The sequence below is a fragment of the Chelonia mydas genome, chromosome 7 (assembly GCF_015237465.2).
Source record: "Chelonia mydas isolate rCheMyd1 chromosome 7, rCheMyd1.pri.v2, whole genome shotgun sequence".
Taxonomy (NCBI): Eukaryota; Metazoa; Chordata; order Testudines; family Cheloniidae; genus Chelonia; species Chelonia mydas.
Window position 1 is genome coordinate 100,753,686 of NC_057853.1, and position 22,714 is coordinate 100,776,399.

General features: G+C 38.3%; 2 protein-coding genes across 5 annotated transcripts in view; one reads left to right on the forward strand and one right to left on the reverse strand.

Annotated features, from left to right (window-relative positions):
- The window catches only part of DOCK1 (dedicator of cytokinesis 1), a 545,102-nt gene that overhangs the window by 349,571 nt on the left and 172,817 nt on the right, over positions 1–22,714 (reverse strand). The gene's annotated exons all lie outside the window — the stretch shown is intronic.
- The window catches only part of INSYN2A (inhibitory synaptic factor 2A), an 82,555-nt gene that overhangs the window by 50,586 nt on the left and 9,255 nt on the right, over positions 1–22,714 (forward strand). The window contains exon 3 of one of the 2 annotated variants that reach the window (XM_037903704.2): positions 6,051–6,122. The exons of the other annotated variant lie outside the window; for it this stretch is intronic. Coding sequence (XP_037759632.1) covers positions 6,051–6,122 — 72 coding nt within the window. The remainder of the gene's footprint in view (positions 1–6,050; positions 6,123–22,714) is intronic. 2 annotated transcript variants of the gene reach the window in all.

Consider the following 22,714-nt stretch of genomic DNA (forward strand, 5'->3'; position numbering starts at 1 on the left):
TACCCTCCTTTAATTCTTTATTCATCAAGTTCCATATCAGCCACTCCGATATACTTCCTGGGATCAATATCAGATGGACCAGCCTACTATTACCCGGGTCATCCCATTTACTCTTTATAACTATTGGCTCACCTTTAGCTTTCTTCCTGTCTTCTGGAACTTCCTTGCTGTTCCAAGACTTATTGAAAAAAATCAACATTAATGGTCCAACAAGCTCTTCACACAGCTTTTTTAAAAGCTTGGGTGCAAGGTATCCAGACCTGCTGTTTAACATCCTCCTGAGATATAGTTAAGGTTAAGATTGTGTCACGGAAGTCACAGAAGCCATAACTTCCAGAGACCTCTGAGACATTTTCTTGCTTCAGCACTGAGGTATTGGGGCTGGAGCTGTCAGCAAGAGGGGGCCCCCTACAGATCCCAGCTACATTGGGCAGCAGGTGGGGACCCCGGAGCTCCAGAAGCGGTGGGTGCTGGACCCTCTTCCCTCCCCCCCCAATCCCATTTTGTCACAGTTATTTTTAGTAAAAGTGAGGGACAGGTCACAGGCTTTCATGAATTTTTGTTTATTGCTCGTGACCTGTCCATGACTTTCACTAAAAAGAACCATAACAAAATCTTAACCTTAATGATAGTGCAGTGGAAAGAGTGTTATATTATATGACTATATCTGTGTTTTCCGCAAATACAAAAAACATTTATTGAACACTTCTGCCTTTTGATAATTCTACCTTTTCCATCTAGTAATGGACCAGTACCAGTGTTAGGATTCTTTTTGTTCCTAAATCACTTTTAAAAACTCCTTCTTATTGTCCTTAACTCTGCTGGCCACAGATTTCTCCCTGTGTCTTTTTGTTTCCCCAATCAATTTTCTACAATCCTTAGCTTCTGATTTATATTTATTTTCAATGTCCCTTTTTTTCCATTTGTTAGGTTTTTTTTATAGCTGCCTTCACTTCCCCTCCAAACCAGGTTGGCTTTTTAATCAGTTTAGCCTTCTTCCTCAGTTGTGACTTTTTGGTCGTTTAATAAAGTGTTCTTAAATAATTCCTAACTCTCAATCACATTTTTTCTGATTCCCAACCCGCACAGCAAGCTATATTTAGATAGAGTCACTAGAAATCCACGCTAAAAGTCTCATGAGCGTTCTCTCCATACTTCTGAAATCTTAAGAAAACTGCACATGCTACAATGTTGAGAAAATAAAGCTAACTCAATACAAAGCTTTATTTTAGCATGGATTTCTAGTGACTCTACCTATAGCTTACTGTGGGGCTTGGGAGGCTTGGATATAGGGTAGAGAGAATATTGCCTGCCAAATATGGTATTAGAAACAGCTGAATTTTGGAAAGCAACTGATCTAAATATATAGCAGAAATACAGTACAACTTAAAAAGCCACACAACTGATTTAATTGTCCTTCAGCCATATTAAGTAAAAATGTGTTCAAAACATGGTACTAAGTTTTGGCCAGGTATTCGGCAGCTTGAAACAGATTTCTATTACACGCTACTCTTCCCCGTCTTCCCTGCCCTTTGCCCCATAGCAAATCCTTAATCACTAGGCCAGAAACAGTGCATGCTATGTCTATGAAAATTATTCTTTGATTTTTGTAGTTAATCCATAATCCAACACTGAGTGCAAATAACAAACTCAAGATAGACAGATGCTTTGGTTGTCCTACTTTAGATTTCTTTTCTCAAGTTGCACACAGATGGGAGCACTTGGTGTTTACACTCAGGTCATATATTAAGATGGTAGCTTGTGTATTCAGAATGTGGAATAACCATCAGATTAATGCACATGTCCAGTTAAAATGTTAGCATTTTATTGTAAAAGCTCCATCTCGCATTTAAATCCATATTCAGACAGCAATGCCTCATGCCTTCTGAAGTAGATTACAACAGCTGGCACTTATGTGCTGTATCCTTTATGGTCTTTATTGATTCATCAGTACATATTTTTAAATGTCAAATCTATAAGAAGAATGTTAAATATGTAATCTCTAGAGTGGAAGATTAAATCTGAATTCTTCAATAATGCTGGAAAAATCGTGTTTCACGCTGACTTTTAAGTGTTATGGGACAATTTGAAAGTCAGTGGTTTCTAAAATTCTCTTTGAAAGGAAAATTTACATGTCATCAGAGAAAGATATGAGGCCATCAGACTGACAGACAACACAAGCAATTAATAAAACACAGTGATTCGCTAGAAAGTAATGCTGGCATAGTACATATAACTACCACATGCATAAAAGAGAATTTTATGAAATGAGTGATTTTGTTACTAAATTTTGAACCTGGTGGATTAAAAGTTAACTTGAATAGGTTCTTGGAAGCATTACTGATGCAATTTAGTTAACACTTAAGATAGTTCTTTTCATTCACAGATTTCAAAAGTCCTTCAGAAAGGAGGATGCGTTAAGACCAATTGCCCCAGTTTACTAATAAAGAAACTGAGCCACAAAGAGGTTCCAACTTGCTATATGATTATTATTTGTATTAGCATAGTGCCTAGGAGCCTTGTTCGTGGACCAGGACCCCATTGTGCTAGGCACTGTACGAACACAAAACAGAATGACCATCCCTGCACCCAAAAGATTAGATTCTAAATAGTTCTACTTTAAGTAATAATGGCAGAGAACAGACGTCTCCGGACTCTCAGGTCTAGTCTCCACTTTCTAGATCACACTGATTGATTAGCAAAAATTAAACAAAAACATGGTTAATTTCTTTTGGACTGGGAAAAGTATCTTTTAAGTACTTCAGTCAATCCAGTCGACAAGCTCAGAGGCTACAGAGAAGCAGGGGTGTCATAAATATAAAGGGAAGGGTAAACACCTTTAAATCCCTCCTGGCCAGAGGAAAAACCCCTTCACCTGTAAAGGGTTAAGAAGCTGGGATAACCTCGCTGGCACCTGACCAAGATGACCAATGAGGAGACAAGATACTTTCAAAGCTGGAGGGGGGGAAACAAAGGGTCCTCTCTGTCTGGGTGATGCTTTTGCCGGGACCAGAGCAGGAATGCAGGTCAGAACTCCTGTAAAGAGTTAGTAAGCAATCTAGTTAGATATGCGTTAGATTCTGTTTTGTTTAAATGGCTGATAAAATAAGTTGTGCTGAATGGAATGTATATTCCTGTTTTTGTGTCTTTTTGTAACTTAAGGTTTTGCCTAGAGGGATTCTCTATGTTTTGAATCTGATTACCCTGTAAGGTATTTACCATTCTGATTTTACAGAGGTGATTCTTTTACTTTTTCTTCTATTAAAATTCTTCTTTTAAGAACCTGATTGCTTTTTTCATTGTTCTTAAGATCCAAGGGTTTGGGTCTGGGTTCACCTATGCAAATTGGTGAGGATTTTTATCAAGCCTTCCCCAGGAGAGGGCGTGTAGTGCTTGGGGGGATATTTTGGGGGCGGGGAGATGTTTCCAAGTGGGCACTTCCCCTGTTCTTTGTGGAACACTTTGGTGGTGGCAGCTTTAAACCTAAGCTGGTAAGAATAAGCTTAGGGGGTCTTTCATGCAGGTCCCCACATCTGTACCCTAGAGTTCAGAGTGGGGAAGGAACCTTGACAAGGGGAAGAGTGACAGATTGGATAAGCTATTTTGAGGATGACTTTCAAAGGAATGGAACAGTTAAACAGGCTTAGAGAGGAAAAAGCAAATATCCGTTTTGAGACTACATGCTGTGTGTATGTCTCTTGCGGAGCACCATGAATTCAAGTTGTGAATTCCTTAAGTAACATTTATTCTTCATGTTAGAATTAGACCTGTAGAGTAGCTTGAGTGATATGGCTACAGGTGAGTATTTAATATCCTTCAGATTTTCTCTTTAATAATCTATTTGACATTAAAGCTCTAATTTAAGAAAACCAAAAGTGATTTCTGTAGTTATGGGCGAGTTTTTTGAGGGGGAGTGTTGTTTTTAATTTGTCTGTCAGGGAAGTAGAGGAAAGGAGGTCTCTATCCACAATGGGCGTAATTAGAACCCTGGAAGGTACAGAGAGGTTATAAAAGAATAAAGATTGACATTAAAATAATTTAATGGAGTTCCATTAATACTGGTCTTTAAAAATATTTTTGGGAGGATGGGGGGCACATAATGCAATCACCAAAATGACAGCATTCTTTTAAATAAATTCTAAGTACTTCAAATGATTACCTATAAGAAATAAACACTTCCATTCACTGACTAAATATTTTCCCATTTAGTATAACCAGAAAGGAATTTTGCGGGTAAACAGCCTGTGTGTTACATTGTAATTTTCTCAAGTTAGGTTGACTGTATCAATAATTAATGGTTTTTCTTTGTAAAAGTGTTATACAGTAAAAGCTTTGTTATCTGGTATGTTGGGGGAATGGGGAGTGCTGATGAATCAAAAATTCTGGTTAACTAAGAGGGAGGGAGTTTGGGTCCGGGAGGGGGCACAGGGCAGGGGACTGGGGCATTGGAGGAGGGTGTGGGGTGCTGTACCTCAGGTGGCTCCCTGCAAGCGGTGACATGTCCCTGCTGCTCCGAGGCGGAAGCGTGGCTAGGCGGCTCTGTGTACTCTGTCCGCCCGCAGGCGCCACCCCCGCAACTCCCATTGGCCACGCAGTTCCTGGCCAATGGGAGCTGTGGAACCAGTGCTTGGGGTAGGGTGGGTTGGGGGCAGCCTGCAGAGCCGCCTAGCCTAGCCTTTGCCTAGCAGCAGCAGGAACATGTCGCTGCTTACGGGGAATGGCCCGAGGTGAGCACTGACTGGATCCGGCACCCCACACTCCCTGCTGCGCCCCAACACCCTGCCCTGAGGCCCCTCCCACACTCCCTCCTGGAGTCCACATCCCACACCCGCTCTCACACTCCCTCGTGGCTGTTCCTCCACCTAGGAGCAGCAGGGACATGTCACCACTTCTGGGGAGCCACGCAGAGCCAGGTAGGTAACCTGCCGGCCCTGCCAACCAGACTATAAACCGGACTTTCAATGAAGATCAGAAATGCCGGTTTATAGATCTTTCCAGCTGGTAAAGTGCCGGATAACACAGCTTTTACTGTAATATGAATTCCATATCAACTAATATTTATCCACTGACAGTTTGAACTATTTCATTTCACTTTCTATATATATACACATAAAATGTAGAGTTTTTATGTCGCACAAGAAACATAAATAGGCACTGAATAAAAACTTTTTTTCCATTTAAAAATCCATTATGCATGTAAGAAAATTTCCCATAAAGCAGAAGGCAATTATAATAAACAAACGAACACTAACAGACAGATATTCTACTTTTTCCATAAATTTAACAGATCCTCCCATAATGTGTTTGCTTCCTGGTGTGAAAGGGACATTCAGAGAAGTCTCTGATGCATTTCACAACAATATTAGATGGAAGTTACACACAGGGCAGGAAGGTAAGAGAAATACTATGAAAGCTACCATTTGCTGATTTTTGAGATCATCACTGTAAAAAACCTTCAGCGCCCTCCTCCCCTTACAGGCAAAATCCCTCACCCCAAATGCTACCATCTAAATAGTACAAATTGATAGCTTACACAATTATTATAAAAGATTATACATGTGCAATGCTTGCTAGTGAAACCTCTGTGGTTTACTGAAATTTCTAAGGCGGCTATACAGAAAAGTAGTTAAAACACCATTGCTATGTCTTGTAATTGCACAGTAATGAGGCAATTTAAAATGATAACTCAGCATTTTGGTGCACAAAAAAAGTAAGGTAAAAGCTGGCTTTTACATAATTTGGTTTGCTCAGCATTTTCTATAGAAATGTTCATAGAAGTATAGCTGAACTGAATCATTACATTCCCTCCCTTAATGATTAAATAAAACTTCTTCATAACTTTCAAAATTCCCTCATCTTCATGCTGCAAACAAAGTTGAAGAACACTAATTTTGGACAGTGTTATTTCCTATAGACAATTAGAGTTTTATAAGCAACATTAAAATGGAAAAAACAAAACTAAAGCTTTGGTTACAATGAACAGCGATGATAGAGGACAAAAAAAGGATAAAACAACCACTTGTAATGATGTCATGTTCTTATCTTTGTAGGCTTTCATATCGGACTGGTCAAGACACAGCTAACTGTGACACATGCAGGAACAGTGCATGTATTATCTATAGGTAGGTTAAAAATTCTAATATTCCCACTTTTTATTGAGTGAAAGTAATGATTTTATCCACCAATGCAAGATCAAATGTTAGTCACTATTATAAATTGCTATTTCAACGAGAAGAAAGGAGAAATAAAAGACCAGAAAATTAATCTTTATTTCACTATAAAATTCAATGAATAAAATATTTTTAATATTAAAACTAAAATACAGGACATGCATATAATCCATGAATGAAGCAGATTCTTTTCACCTCTGCTTTGCAAGTTTAACTGGCTGTTTTAAGCAACATGCTATGACCTGGAGGGTTTTAGCGTAATTTTGCATCTTTCACCATTGTAAAGAAAACTTATACAATCTTACAGCACTACTCTTATTCAGAAAAAATACCCAAAAGTCCTAGAGAAGACCCTGAATGTGGTGGAACAGGTGCAATTGCACTGCACTTGAGGAGGGAGCAGGAGGGGTTTCTGGCACCTATGTGCCACACAGCTAATCTTCATGGGATGCTTCTCTGGAACTGCCATAGAAGGAGTTGTAGCAGCAGAGAGAATCTGGCCATTGGATATGCATGTACCTATACTAGTGACCATTACCCCCCTGAAGTAGGGAGGGGTTGTAGAGCAGCTCTGCATCCCTAACCTACTGCATTTACACAGGCTACAAAATTACTTCAGATCTTAAAGTCAAACCAGTGCAAAAAAAGAGGAGTTTCCACTGCTCCCAGATCTCAACCTAAGCATCACCTAAAATTAAACAAAGCAAACAAAAAAACTTTACCTAGTAGCAATCACTTGAAATACTTTTTTTCCAAACTGAAGCCCTTAATGAATTAATGCAAACATCATATTATTTATAACAGTAACAGTTCTTGTTCCATGGAGACCGTTAACAAGCAAACTTTCTGCAGAGAAGGATATATGAAAGTCTACAGGTTTCTGCACAAAATCCATTACATTTGCACTGCAATGCATGTTTTATGTGAAGTTTTTCAGAAAAAAATCCTGCACCTCTAGTTGTTGCCACTTCAGATTGACTTCTAAAATGAATAATTCTATATTTAACACACCATTTATGAACCTTTTGTGTAAGTGTTAAGATCATTCTTAACCATCATAAGATTCATCATTTATTTCTCAGGTTTATGATTTACAAGTAACACTGGATTAACAATGTACCCCCCTCTGATGGCAAACTGTACCAAGCATTAATACTAGTGGGTTTCATTTTAATATTGCTGAGGGTATATAGCATTTTCTGTACTATGTGATTTGCAGCAAAATATTTCAGAATAGCTTTTCATAGCAATCCTGCATTAGGATTGGGGAAGTAGTATTGGCCAGACCTTATAGCACCGATCATAATCAGATAGGCATGCACTAGATGAAAAATGACACTTCATCGCCACGCACTCTGTACTGTAGATCAAATACAGAGAAGTCCAAATTAAAGCATACAGGACATAGCTTGCTTGCCTAACTTGAATAGCACCACTAACTTCATTAGGATGAACCACTGCCTTCTGCATACACATGTGCATGTTTAATAATGTTGCCGCTCACATGCTTCAAGTTAAGCATTGGGTTGTTTTCAAGATCACAGCCAATTTGAATAAAGTAAGCAGTATTTTGTACCATCAGAGCAACTGATGGACAGCAACAAATTTGGCTATAAAATTAACAGATTTCTTTACCAGAACCTTTAACATGAGATGAGAGTTCTGCAACAGCAAGAAAGTTTCCAAATTTATTGTAACACTGGATGTTTTAATCACTAGAGAGAAATCAGCGTGCACAAGTTGTAAACATGCATTTCATACTACCTCAAAAACAAGTCTTATGACGCTAAATATAAAATTGTGGAAGACAGTTTGGATTTACTGCATACATAGCTTAATTTCTGCAGACTATCGTATCGCTTTGCTGAACAGCTTAAATCCAGTCTACTCTGTAATGAAGTGCTCCAACAATCAATGAGTGTGACAGGGCTATGTCATGACTTTTATAAGGTGTTTTATACTGACAACACAGTTATTGTCATCCCATTGTAGTGAAGGCTACATAAAACCACTGGATGTCTTCATGTATTGCAAGTAAGATTAAAAACAGTGTGTCTCAGAATTAAATTATCATCCTATCAAGAACTCCTTTTCTGTCTCCTGTCCGGGAGATGCTTATGAAAATTATTTCAGGGATTCAGGGAACTGTGTTCACAAGAAAATGTGCAACAAGCCTATTAATTATGAGCTAGTTTTTTACACCCCTTACTCAGTCATGCAGGGAAATAATGACTTGCACACCTCATTTCTCTACGTAGTCCTGTTCAGACTGTGACCCACAACGAGGGGGAGGAACTGGGGCTATCTACCCAATTTTCCCTCCCTGCAAACAAGTGAATGAAGAGTGGACAAAGAGCAGAAGTCCCCAATTCCATCTTCTCTGCTCAGCAGCTACCTATGATCACGAACGTGGAGACAGGAGGGTGGTGAGGATGCTGCTGTATGAAGTGGGGCAGAGCAAATTAAGCAAGGGGGAGAGAAGAAGAAAAAGTATAACTAACACAGCCACAATTTGCTCTCAGATCAGCTCTGGAGGCTGGGCAGCTATGCACCACCCCTTTCTCAAAGCAGACTGCAAAATTAAAGTCTAGCCTTAAACGATAAAGAGCTCTGATTTTGTTTTACCTGTTATAAAAAGAAGAAAAATTATGAAAACAGATACTATGTTTATTTCCAATAGACAGTTCCAACCACTCAGTACTTCCATTTCACATGCAACTAAGAACCATAATCACACACATAATGCAGTAGTGCAGTATAACAGTAATAGTATTGCACACAATAGTCTAGTCAGTGTACATCTACTAGAATTAACAATTAAGCCTACAACCCTTCAGGCTGAAAGGTTGTAGATAAGCATCTCTGATATAAAAAATATGGGACATTAAGATGTTTATGGAGCAAGGATTTGAAGAACAAAATGACAGGTTAATTATCCTATAAGTAGTCTCCATATGTAAGGGCCTGTCCAGCTCCCATTAAAATAAATGGATATCATTCTGCTAACTTCAGTGGGAGCTGGATCAGGACTAGATGGTGCAATGTAGAAGGATGAACTTGCAATCTATTGTAAGTATCCTATGCGCCTGCTGTACAATATACCGTAATAGTTCTACCATTGAAGTTAGCTAAATCACACAACCCCTCCCTTTAACTTTACACCCATTATATTTATTATAATTTATAGGAAATAAATAGAGAAATTTACTTTAAAATGGTTCACTATAGGTGGTTCTGGTAACTCCATCTAAACTGGCTTGATGCTTCCCATTACAAGACCCTGGTTTCAGTTACTTATAACTTTGCCTAATTTCAATCATTTGGGCTGAAATTTTTAATGACAGGCAGTGTCTGAGATTAAAAGTTTTAGCAAAAATGCTTCACCTGTTTTAGAGAACAAGATTAGGGAAAAATATGCTGGCTGTGCAAGAAGACTGGGAGGGGAAGACTGAGATCAAATGAATAGCCCAGGGGAAAAGAAAGGGGAAGCAGAGTGAGATTGAGCAAGTCAAGGATTGGGCAATGAGACTGAGATTTTGATCTGTTGAGAGGAGGGAAAAACAGGTACTTAGACAAAGAGCTGATAGGGGGGAAAGGACTGAGATATAGACAGGCTACAGGGGAATGGGAAAGCAGGGGTCAGGACTGGGTTGAGAAAAACAGGAGCAGGAGAGTCTGTGACCAATAGAGAACACTTCACCTTCCTGAATCTGGAATGGAAACCAGTATTCCTGAGTCTCACCATTCCTCTGTCAGCAAAATACATGAAATCCATTAGCAAAATGTCTCATCCCCCTCTAGTGCTGGTCCACAGAAAGGATGAAAACCTACTACTGCTATCAGTTATTTGGTTAGCTCAAGTGGCAGGGGTCTGTGTGGTGGATTGAAAGTTTCCAACTCTGCTTATGAACCTCCTAGGGGGCAATATGATTCCAGATAATGAGTTTGGTTTTTTTAAATCTAGAAAATTATACACAAAAAAAGTATGTTCAAAGAACATTAAGGTTGCACACAAGGTAAAGGCAGGCACTCAGAAGACAGGAAATGGCAGAATTAAGTATGTGTGTGTAACATTAATTTGCCCCTTCAGTGTCTGCATTATGATATTCTTTAATTACGGAAACACAATTTTCCCCCCCCCACAGGACTCTTGCCTCATTCAGTGTACAGGATGTTCTGGGGATGGGTTATGTAGTGAAGGAGACTGTTGTCTGTGGGACATCTACCTCATTTGTTGTAAAAGTTTGAAGTTTAGTGACTGAAACGGGAATGCAGTAAGAAATTCCTGCCTCTACCACAGAGTTACTGTGTGTTGCTGGAACAAAATGTCCAGACATTTCACGGGTGGTCACTAATCGAGTGTTCATTTTCTTGGTGCCTGACTTGAGCCCCTGGGATCCAATTTGTAGAGGTGATGAGCATTCACAGCTTCAACTGACGTTAATGAAAGCTGTGCTTTGAACATGTAAAATGCTAAGTACTCTGAAAAATCAGGCCTTAGGTGTCTCAAATTGGGCACCCAAAATTCATGTACACTTTTGACCATAATTCTTCTGTTCCTCGAATTGTGAAATGGGGATAATAGTCCCTCACTTCAGACAGTGTTGTGAAAATAAATTAATTAATATTTGTGAAGCACTCAGATGTTACACTGATACGTGCTATAAAAAAATGAAGAAATTAATAATTCGGTCTTCAGAGAAGGGTTTGCATCACAGTTGCCAACCTTCACGCGATAAATAAGCACCCCGACTTTCACAATAAGCCAAAAATCAAGCTAATCCCATTTCAAAACAAGGCCAAAACAAGCCAATCCCTCAGAACCCCAACACTCTATGTGACTAGATCCCCCTGGCGTGCAGTCTGGACTGTAGTGGCCCCACTGTGCACCCTGATTCTCTCCCCCGCTTACCAGGAGCTGATCAAAAATAAGAAGCAACAAGCTACAAGCCAAACAAGCGACAAGCCAAAAATTAGCCAACAAGCAACTCACAAGCCAATTAAGCCAAAAACAAGCCCAGTTTCTGCATTTCTTTTTGCGGGTTTGGCATGTCTGGTTTGCATAGTGTGCAGTTAGTAAAGCATAGGGCTATGTATAGAATAAGGGGGATAAAACAAAATATTAAAAAGCTGCTCATGCAATGAGTACCACACATCCAGTATACTGAATGGAAAAAATAGTATATGATCTCATAATTAAAGATAACCTCATAATGCATATGCACCAGGGGGACAAATGATGTTGTACAAAGAACCTTAAATCTGGCAGTCCCTAAATTTAGAGTACTTGACTTGGCAACCTTTATGTTCTCTTAACATAGTTTTTGTGTGTAATATAAGAGCATGTTCAAGTTTAAACAGGTTAATAGTAGAAAATGTGTGAGTTTCTCAAATAAGCAATCCCCTCTTTATTTTTTAAACTGGTTTAAGTGAAGCAGAACAGCACTTTTACAGCAATGAATCAATTGCCCTGCTGACTATCCAACTGCATCCAGTAATGTCAAGTGCAACAGAACTGAGAAACTGGAATGTAGAACTGATTAATGTAATTAACTTTTTTCTGAAGATGACATTTTAAAAATATTAATGTGATCTAGCTTAATAGCTGAAGTCTAATTAAAGACCATCATGACATGGAAGAAGATTAAAAATGATTCAGTACTTTAAGTTTTTATCTTTTTCTTGAATTTGTAGATTGTCAAAATATACCGAGTATTTTAGCAAACGTTTTAAGTTTGCGTTACTAATACGATATTTGCCAATATGTAGTTTACATTTTCCACAGAGATTGCTATTACTTTTGTAACTTTTTAGATTTTTTTTTTCACACTGATAAGAGTGAATCACTAATACTTTTGAAGAGGAAAAAGTAAAAGAGAAAAAACTTTTAAGTCACTTTTCCCCCTTTTAAATAAATGGATAACTGATAAATCATATGAGGGAAAGCTCTACTGTGTATTGAAAAGTTAAACACTTTTTAAAAGAGAATATATTTGATTTTTACCTTTTGAGTAAAGGTAATAGCAGTTTTCTTGAAATTCTAACATTATAATGTGGACTTAGACCAAATTTTTATAGCAAAGTTTACCTGACAACACTTAGATATGTAGTCTTTTGTACATACAGGTTTTTATTATAAGCATCAGCTGGATAAAACAGGCCATATCCTGCTATTATTCTCTATGCCAAATTCCAGTGAAAGTCAACTGTATAACAATGAGAGGGGAAACAGAAGTCTCTTTTCCTTCAAAAATGCCATGCAAAAATAGACAGTGAAACAGGTGTTCACTGGATACTCAGACTGTACTGTATCGTACAGGCACATACATTCCCACTATTTACTACAAAGAGAATGGGAGGGCCCAAAATTGAAGTCTCTATAGAAATCGGTAGGGCAATAATACACATTTAAGATCTTCTTTTCCCCAAGCCCCAATTATTTTTGCTATTAGAAGTAAACTAAACAGTTTGACAGGGATTAAAAACACTGACATACTACTGTCTACTTTCCCCCATTTTACAAGATAAGCAAACTTAACTACATCTCCCTATTTATAGCACATGTCAATTCTTCATTATCTTTAACGCAAGTGAAAAATTATCTTGTTAGACCTGGAGAGTGTAGGTAGATGGTTGTGTAAATATAACAACGGGTTCTGCCAGTGTAGTACCACTATTCTGTCACTACACTTCTCATGAGTCAATTGTGCTAAATCATACAGAGGTTTTATGATGCAAACTACTAACCTACAGAGGTTAGCCTACTTTATGCTTTAAGTTCAAAGTCAAACTTCTATTAACAGAGAGCTCCATCACCATAACCCTTAAAGAATCAATATGAAGCCCTTATTACATAGCAATAGACTAACATTTAGTTAACATAAAAATATTCAGCATACTATGGAATGACACTAAGTTCTAGACCACATATAGGATAATGAAAATAGTCAAAAATCCCAATTTTAAGTAGTAAAATAAACTTAACAATTCAAGTGTTCATTTTGCTTTATCAAATGTTCAAGTATAGAAAATCTGTTCCATTAGTATTAAGATCACAAAATATGAGATCACAAATACATCCTTTCAGAATTGGCTATCTTTTACAAATGGAGGTATACCACTGAATTAGATTATAAAAACAAGAAAAAAATTAAATGGTGCACTATCAAGACAACTCAAAACTAAAGTCTAATGAAGTCTTATCGTTAAGGGAGGTAATTGTATTGGTAAGCAGAAACTGTGCCAATTCAATCATGTCCAATGCCCGCTTGGAATAAAATCTTTGCAGCCTGTGTCATTATCTCTTAGTGCCCTTTCCATTCCTGCTTAAATTATTATCACTTGTGAATTTAAATTCTTTAACAACATGAATCAATGTGGGGCAAATTAGCCTTTTGTTTAATATTTTGTGCATTACTTTTAGGCATTTATCATGAATAATATGAAACTGGGAACATCCTACGGAATTCACAATAGATTTACATTGGTCAGAAAGGTCAGAAGTACTCTATATAGCCCATTCAAGGTTATTTTAGCTTCTGGAAAGATTCTTTTATTAACCAGATTAGTAGTCAATTTCTGCAGAGAAAAAAAAACCTGATTAAACCAGACTGTAGAACTGTAGTTATTGAGAAATATTACTGAAAGCCACATCAACCAATAATGCAGACATTTTCTACTCCTACAAAATTTTTAAATTGTATTTGCTATTTTAAACAAGTTTTGTCCTTGGTATTAAAGTTCTTCTGATGTTAAGTTCTGACAACTGAATTGAAAATAGATTATTCAAGTCTATGAAATTTAATCCTCTCAATACAACAGCAGCAAATGAAACAAGTTCATGGGTTAAAAATCACAAAAAAGCTAATTAGATAGCAGAAAATCCTCACAGAACTAAGTTTCCCTTACCTAGCAATGTCAGAAGTCTATGAAAAGGTCTATTAAATTAAAGTCAATATGAGATAGAGAAAAGAAGAAAAAAGTAAGTAGATAGACTGAAAAACTGCCAATATATATGCATAACCAACTGCATGTGCATCGCTTGTTTGTGAAGTATCAAACATACTTGTAGTAATATTCAATTTAAAACTGTGTAATTTTAAAATTTTGATATAAATCTGTTGGCCTGTATTTTCAAAAGCAACTAGTCACTTTGGCTCCAAAGCACTTCCACATGAGTAGTCCCACTGAGTCCAATTAATTAAAAAATATATTTTTGGTAAGAAAGAAATGGCGGGGGTGGGGTGGTGGATAAAGTGTAATGGTATTTCAGATATTCTTCTCTTCCCGTTCCAATCGGACTACTTGTGCACATCAGTTAAGCAAGCATGTAAGCACTTGCAGGATCCAGGCCTTAATGTGTACTCATGTCACATATTAGGTAATCAAGTGAACATACAAAAGGCACTACTTTAGGCCTTAAGTATATTAGGAACTGACTGTAACCAAGCCACATGAGGTATTCTCAATAAATGTTTCAGTAACTGCAAATATACCTACAGTTCCACTGCATGCTCCTGTGTGTACACACACATCCTTGTTTTTACCTTGCCAAGTAGATATATTTAAATTCATAGGGCTGATTAAAAAGATAAATAGTACTGGCTAATAGATAGAGTTAGGAACAAAAAGATTCTCCAAACAGTGTTGTCAATGCAGCTTGATCATGATTGCGCTGAAGTCCTGGCTCTCCTAGTTATGCCCCACTCTTACACCAACTACAGTACAACAGGCCAAATTGTGTAGTGATTTTATTAAATGTGTAAGAGACCGCCAAACTCCTTAATATACACAATGTCTCCTAGCCTCATCCTCCAAACTGTCATCAGACACCTTTACTTGTAAATAATTAGAACAAGGCATACAAATAAAAATCTTTGAAATCCAGTGCCAATCATTGGAATGATCCACCAGTTCAATAGTTCTCCACATCAGGGGGATGCTTGGGTTTTTATTTTTTTTAATTTAGCCAAATAGATGAAATTAAGAGCTATACATTCTAAAATAATTCAACTCTGGACTTAAGCCAACAAAAACAAAAAATACTTGAGATAAATGTTGACAGTTGTGGCTCAGTATTCTACAGTTTCCTGATCAGCGCATAAACATAGCTATCTTATATGGTAAAGTAAAGTAGGAAAGGAAAACACCCCCCTATTCAGGAGAGTAGTTAAACACAGGCTTAGTTTTAAGCAAGCGTGAGTGCTTTTTTTTAATTGGATCTAGAGCAAATAACAATGCTAAATTCTTTTGGTCAATTTATATTAATGTCTTCAATATTTAGTTTTAAGGTTTTCTTTTATATATATATATATATATATATATATATACACACACACACACACGCACACAGATGCGCACACACACACACACACACAAAATGTAAGTGTTTTAGGAAGTATTTTGGGAATATTCTATTGAACATCATTATATAAATTTATATTCTGATTTACAGAAGAGTTGAGCACCTTCATCTCCCACTGAAAGGTAGCCTACAGAGGCTTATCACTTCCAAAAATTCAGGATACATCATATTTACTTCCAGAGATGAAGTCAGTGGCAAAACCCCACGTTCTCTTGAGCTATGAACCAAAAAGAGAGATAACCAAAAAAAGCAGAAAAACTGCTTAGGAAGTGACATGGGAAAGCAGGTTTCAAATGCCTCTCAGTCTGGCTATTGGAGCATTCAATATACTGTTAAGGCCACTGAAGTTTAGTAACTTTAGTTACACAGGTCACCTCTGAAGTGTAGTTCTGATCTGAGAAAAAACCATTTGAAAATGGTACCTTCTTATTGAACAGATCTGCTCCCTTTACACACTGAGTCATATTCATTCACGTGAATGAGAAAAGTACATTTTTGCTACTCTTACCCATTAGTCCGGCAGAGCTAGCATAGCTATGGGTGAGCAGTATGCTAATTCTTCTAGTGCATTAGCAGAATAATCCCAATTACAGAACCACTTACACCTGTGCAGCCCCACTGACAGCAATGGGATGCCCCAGATGTAACGGAATGCCGCAGAACCTTTATTAACAGTGATATGCTAGAAGGAAACAAATCTGCTTGGTTTTCTGATCCTAAATTTGCAGGATTAATAGTTTATAACAATTTTTTAAAATCTCTTTTTGTTGTAAAGTAAGCCCATTTCATATTCAGGCTATTGAGAAACAAACAAAAATAAATCATTTCAACTTTTGATAGCACCCATACCCTGCTCTAGACACCTTACAATAATTAAAATGAGTAATACTAAAATATATAACAATATACTCACAATGCCATAATAGTTGCCCTTAATAGTAACCACGCATCTAACTTCTCCACATTGTCATCATGTCCACAGGTTAACAAATCTGGGTTCTGGGGCACGAAGGAAGGGACAAGATCCCGAATTCAGAGCCCATCAGAAAAATACCTTCCTCTTCAGCCCCATTCTTACTTAATCAGAGATGCTGCTAAATTAAGCATGTCTGCTGATTGTAATTCCTATGGTACTGTACCAAATAACAGAGACAATCTGTAGAATAGGAAGGGCCCTTAAACTCTATCCAGAAATTAACAGCCAGTGCAGACTACAGAACAATGACTGCATGAAGCTGTAAAGTAGGCAGGCTTGGCAGAATTCAGTTTTTTTGTGGATACTACCAATACTTATTTTTAACCAGTTTTTCTATTTCTGGTTATTTAAATTTTCACAGATGTGAAAAATTATGGAGAGGGATCAGACAATTATTTAATGACAGTAGACACAGATTCAAAAAGTTTAAGCTTTATAACCATTAACACAAATTTTTAATGTTGTATTTTAAAATATACAAAGTAAATAGCCGTAAAATCAAATGCTAGTAAGTTCTCAAGCAGCATTTTCTCACCTTACCTATCTGTAAATTTCAATCATCATCAGTGGAAATATTTTTTCATCAGTTTGTGGATATAGGATGATACGACATTTATCGATCTTTACTTACCGGTAAAAAATCAAATCTTTCCAAGCCTAAAAGTAGGCCTGATTCTAATCTCACTAATATTAGTTTTAAAAATATAAGGAGGATACACAGATAACCTTTGCCAATGCATCAACCATGCCAGGAAACCTAGTCACAGAATTAGTTGACTGCTGAACAAGGACATTGCCACTCATGTCGCTCCACTAACCCTCTTAATGGCCTTAAATACACATTGAATAGGAGGGATGAGAAATTAGACCCATACAGTACCCCAATCTGAAAAAGCCATCACCCAAAGCCATCCTCTGGTATCTCTCACAAATTACCCATGATACTGCCATGCTTTCCTCCAGCACACTGCATCAGAATGCAACCTCACAGACAGTATCGCAGAGACAAGAGGAATCTATTGGCATAGCATTTTTAATAAATCAGAATGTCAGCGAGGGCTTTGCAAAACTGTTGTAATATTATTTGTTTTTAGACATGATTTCTCAATTGTTACCTTGTAAACAACCAACATGTTTCAATTTGTTACTATTTTATTTCTTTCAGCAATGTGTATTAATTATGTAAGATTCTTAGATAAGGAGTAAATCCAACAATTTCCAAGTTTGCTGCTAGATCTCATCCCATATACCATATGGGGGAAACTAGTGTTTATGACTCAGCAGACTCTCTGCTCAAAACCATACACACTATCAACAGTAGTTGTAAAGCTTGTTCTGTTCCCAGCATTTTTAAATATATACACTCATGAAAAAAGTATTCTACAGTAATAATCGAAAACACTACAGTTTCCAATATTTTATCCTGCAGTGTTTGGGGTTATTATTGTTGAATGCTTTTTTGTTGTTTTAATAAAGGACTGCTACAAGCATATGTTATCTTAAAAAGCTTAGTCAAATTAGCAAAAGGAAACCAAAGGAGGAAAAAAATGATTACTAAAGAAAAAAGATCCAGCTATGCTTTAGGTAATATATTGGTTTCATTTTACTGCAGATGTAGGTTAAAATGCGTTTGTACACTCACCCACAGTTTCTTTTAAAAGTTAAAGGCTCTTATTATGTTGCTGGAACTCCTCCTCATCAGAAACAAGACAAGAATCCTACTTGAAAAGAGTGAAGAGAAAGGAGAAAAAAGGGGATCAGGAAGGAGGGAAACTAGTTTGACGTGAAGTGATAAATGAAAGGCTAGAATGGAGGCAATTCCTAGAGTAACCTTGCTGGGGAGTTACAAATCATGCTGCTATCCCTGCTGATTGTTCATTGCAATTTTGGTATAAATATGTAGCTATACATCTACTATTAAAGATAAATGTTATTGGTTAAAGGGACTGCTGCCTTATATTTCTTTATATTTAACATTTGTATGTAGTTCTATTGGCATGGGTAGCATTTTACAGAGACAAAGACAAGCTCCTTGCCTAAAGAGTTTATAATCTAAATTAGATACGACATGAAACGGGGGTGGGGGGGGACACGTGTCAAGCGAGAGAGAGGAAGGCTAATTTACACAAACTACCATTATGACAGATGTATGCTTTCACAAAGTATGCATTATATTATGCCACTTCCAAACGCATGAGCGTGCACATACATATGCACACAAAATTAAAGGACATTGTCGGGCTTGCAAAGCACTCAAAAGTTAGCAAATGCCAGCATTTCCTAACTTTTGAGAGCCTGACTTTTCAACTTAAATAATGTTCTTTTAATATTGGGGGGGGGGGGGGAGGTTGTATGAAGTTGTCATGATATAATGCAAATTATTAAAGCAACTACCTCTCGTAATGCTAATGCCTGTAGATCCTTCATTTGGCCCTCTGAGCAGATGCATTATGAGACAGTCTTTAATTGCATGATCATATAACTGTTTTTCCACAGAATTTTGCCTAATTCAGGGCACTGGATTCATATCTTATCCTCGTGGTTCAATGTGGGGTCCAATCCCTTCTTTACTGCACATTCTTCAAACCCTGCTCTGAAGACAGTATTATTAATTTCCTCATGGGCTTTTCTCTGGCACCCATCACTATAAAATCTGAGTGCTTCACAACAATTGATCTTCACAAAACACCTGTGAGAAGAGTGGGTATTATTATCCCCATTTTATAGATGGGAAGTGAAGCACAGACAGATAATAAAGTCAAAAGTAGCTACTAATTTTGGATACCCAATTTGAAACGCCTAGGACCTGATTTTTCACAGTGCCTAGCATTATACAGCACTTTATATAGAATCACAGAAATACAGAAGTGGAAGAGACCTCAAGCACTGCGGCATGACCAAGTATACCATCCCTGACAGAGGTTTGTTCAGCCTGTTCTTAAAAATCTCCAGCGATGGGGATTCCACAGCCTCCACTGGGAGCCTGTTCCAGATCTCAGCTACCCTTGTAGTTAGAAAGATTTTCTTAATATATATTCTAAATCTCCCTTGCTGCAGATGCAACTGATTACTTCTCCTACCTTCACTGGACTTTCTTACAGTGTGGTGCCCAGAACTGGACACAGTACTCTAGTTGGGGCCTCATCAGTACTGAGTAGAGTGGGACAATTACCTTCCAAGTCCTCCAGACAAGACTCCTATTAATACACCCCAGAGGATAATAGCCTTTTTAGCAACTACATCACATTGTTGACTCAGTCAATTTGTGATCCACAATAACCCCCACTTCCTTTTCTGCAATACGATTACCTAGCCAGTTATTCCTCATTTTGTTGTTGTTCATTTGATTTTTGTTCTGCTTAAGTGTAGTACTTTGCACTTGTCTCTACTGAGTTCCATCCTGTTGATTTCAGGCCAATTCTCCGATTTTTCACAGATATTTTGAATTCTTTTAATCCTCTCCTCCAAAAGACTTGTAACCGTTCCCTGCTTGTTGTCTTCAACAAATTTTACAAGCAGACTCTTCATTTCCTTATCCAAGTCATAAATGAAAACAGAGAATAGTACTACCCAGGACTGACCCCTGCACGACCCCATCAGATACATACCCCAAATTTGACAGCAAACCACTGAGAACTCCTCTTTGAGCATGGTCTTTCAACCAGTTTTGCACCCACCAAATGGTAATTACATCTAGACCTTACTTCTCTAGTTTGCATATGAGAAAGTCATGTGGGACTGTGTCAAAAGCCTTACTAAAAATCAAGATATATCATGTCTACTGCTTCCTTCTATCCAGTAGGCCAGTAACCCTGGCAAAGAAGAATATTAGTTTGTTCTTGGCAAACTGGCATTTGTTCTTGACAAATCCATGCTGGCTATTAGTTATAATCCTATGATCTTCTGGGTGCTTACAAATTGATTTCTTAATAATTTGTCCCAGTATTTTTCCAGATATCAACGTTAGGCTGACTGATCTATAATTCCTCAGGTCCTCTTTTTTCCCTTTTTAAAGAGAGATGCTATGTTTGACCCTCTCCAGTCCTCTGAGACCTTACCCATCTCCATGATTTCGCAAAGATAATCAGCTAGCGGTTCTGAAATCATTTCAGTTAGTTCCTTAAGTACCCTAGGATGAACTGCAACTTTAATACATTTAACATTTCTAAATATTCTTTAACCTGTTCTTTCCCTATTTTGGCTTGTAATACTTCCCTTTTGTTGTTAATATTAATTATAATTATCTATGTTAAGCATCTGGTCACAATTTTTCCTTTTCAGTGTAAAAAAGCAAAACAGGCATTAAACATCTCAGTCTTCTTGGTGTCATCCATTATCAAATCTCCCTCCCTGCTAAGAAAGGACCTATGCTTTCCTTTGTATTTCTCTTGCTCCAAATTTATTTATAGAACCTCTTCTTATTGCCCTTTATGTCTCTTGCTAGGTATACCTCATTTTGTGCCTTAGCCCTTTTGCTTTTTCCCTACAAGCACTGGTGCTGTTCTTTTGTACTAATCTTTAGCCATTTGTCCATGTTTCTACTTTTTGTAGGATTCCTTTTTAATTTTCAGGTCATTACACCATTCTGATGGAGCCATATTGGCCTCTTACTGTTCTTATCTTTCCTTTCCATCAGGATAGTTTGCTGGTTTGCCTTTAATATTGTCTGAGAAACTGTGAGCTCTCCTGAACAACTGCTTGTCTACAAAGCACAGCTCCCATTGACCTCAGTTGCACTGTTAGTGCCCAGCACTTCTGCAAATCAGACCCTGAGCTCTCAAGTCAAGTGCCCATAAAATGAGAATTAGTGGCTGCCTGTGAAAAGTTTGGCGTTACTTGCCCAGCATTACACAGGAACTCTGTGACAAAGTCAGGGATAGAATCCAGTTTTCCAGGGCAGCATTCAACTGCCTTAACCATGAAACCATCCTTTCTTTCCCTTCAATCCCCTGCCTCAATCACTGCACACCTTCCAACTTTTGCAATAAATGTAGCAGAGGTTCTACACACAACAGCCTTCTTCACTACACAGCCTTGATTAACTCCCAGAGCAGGTCCATTCTATGTACTTAATGAGGCAGGTGTCCTATGGGGAAAAAAAGAGCATGTGCTCATGTAATTCAAGACGGTCTCAATGCACACGCACAAGGGAGGGGGAACCTTCATTTTGGGGTTTCCTACTTGACTATGCACCTTTAATAATGTTCTAACAGAGGGATAAGGGCGTAGGCAGAATTTACTAGGTTTTTTTAAAAATAAGCTGAAAAATCAGAAATGCCATCATGTCACATCATATTGACCCCCACATGGGTCATTCTGCCATTTGAGCTGAAAGAGTAGATGATAGCAGTAACAGGTTTTCATCCAGTGTGGACCAGCACTAGAAGGGGATGATATACACTGCCAAAGGGTTTCACAGATGAATGATGAGATTCAAAAATCACGAGTTCTGTTCCAGGCTCCAAAGAGGAGTGTGCTCTAGTGGGCACAGACCGTTCTGCCTTTCCTTCCCTCTCCCTACTCTCAACCTTCTGCTCATTCCCCAGTCCTTTGGCCAGCCATTCCCAATCACCCCCCCCCCCCCGCACTCCCTTGCCCAATTTCTCCCCTCCCAGCTCTTCATCCAGTCTTTCTCTTCCCCCTCCACTCCCCCACCTCCAATTGCCTGCCCCCTACCTACATTCCCTGTCTCCACTGGTTCCCACTCCTGGTCTTCTCAACCAGGAAATCCCAGCCTCTTTCCACCCCAATCTCCAGGTTCTCTAGCCTCCCCGCCCCCGCCCTCCCACCAGCCTACAGTCCCAGTATTGCACTCCCATCCAGGCCCCTGTCCCAGTCTATGCCCCCTGCTCTGGCTCTTGTCTCCTCTGCATTGGAATTATCCACTTTCCTTTCCCATGTTGCCTGGGCATCAGCAGAGGGGAGTACCGAGAACACGGAAGAGACAGGCTCCTTCCCCTTAGTTCCGGTGCCTAGCCCCAGCACAACCCGTAGCAGCACAGAGCTTTAATTCAAAGCAAAGTCCTGCTCAGTTGCAGGCTGAATCATGTTTTTTTGAAAATGAAGTGTTCTGTGTTCATAGATACTAAGGTCAGAAGGGACCATTACGATCATCTAGTCCGACCTCCTGCACAACGCAGGCCACAGAATCTCACCTACCCACTCCTGCAAAAAACCTCTCACCTATGTCTGAGCTACTGAAGG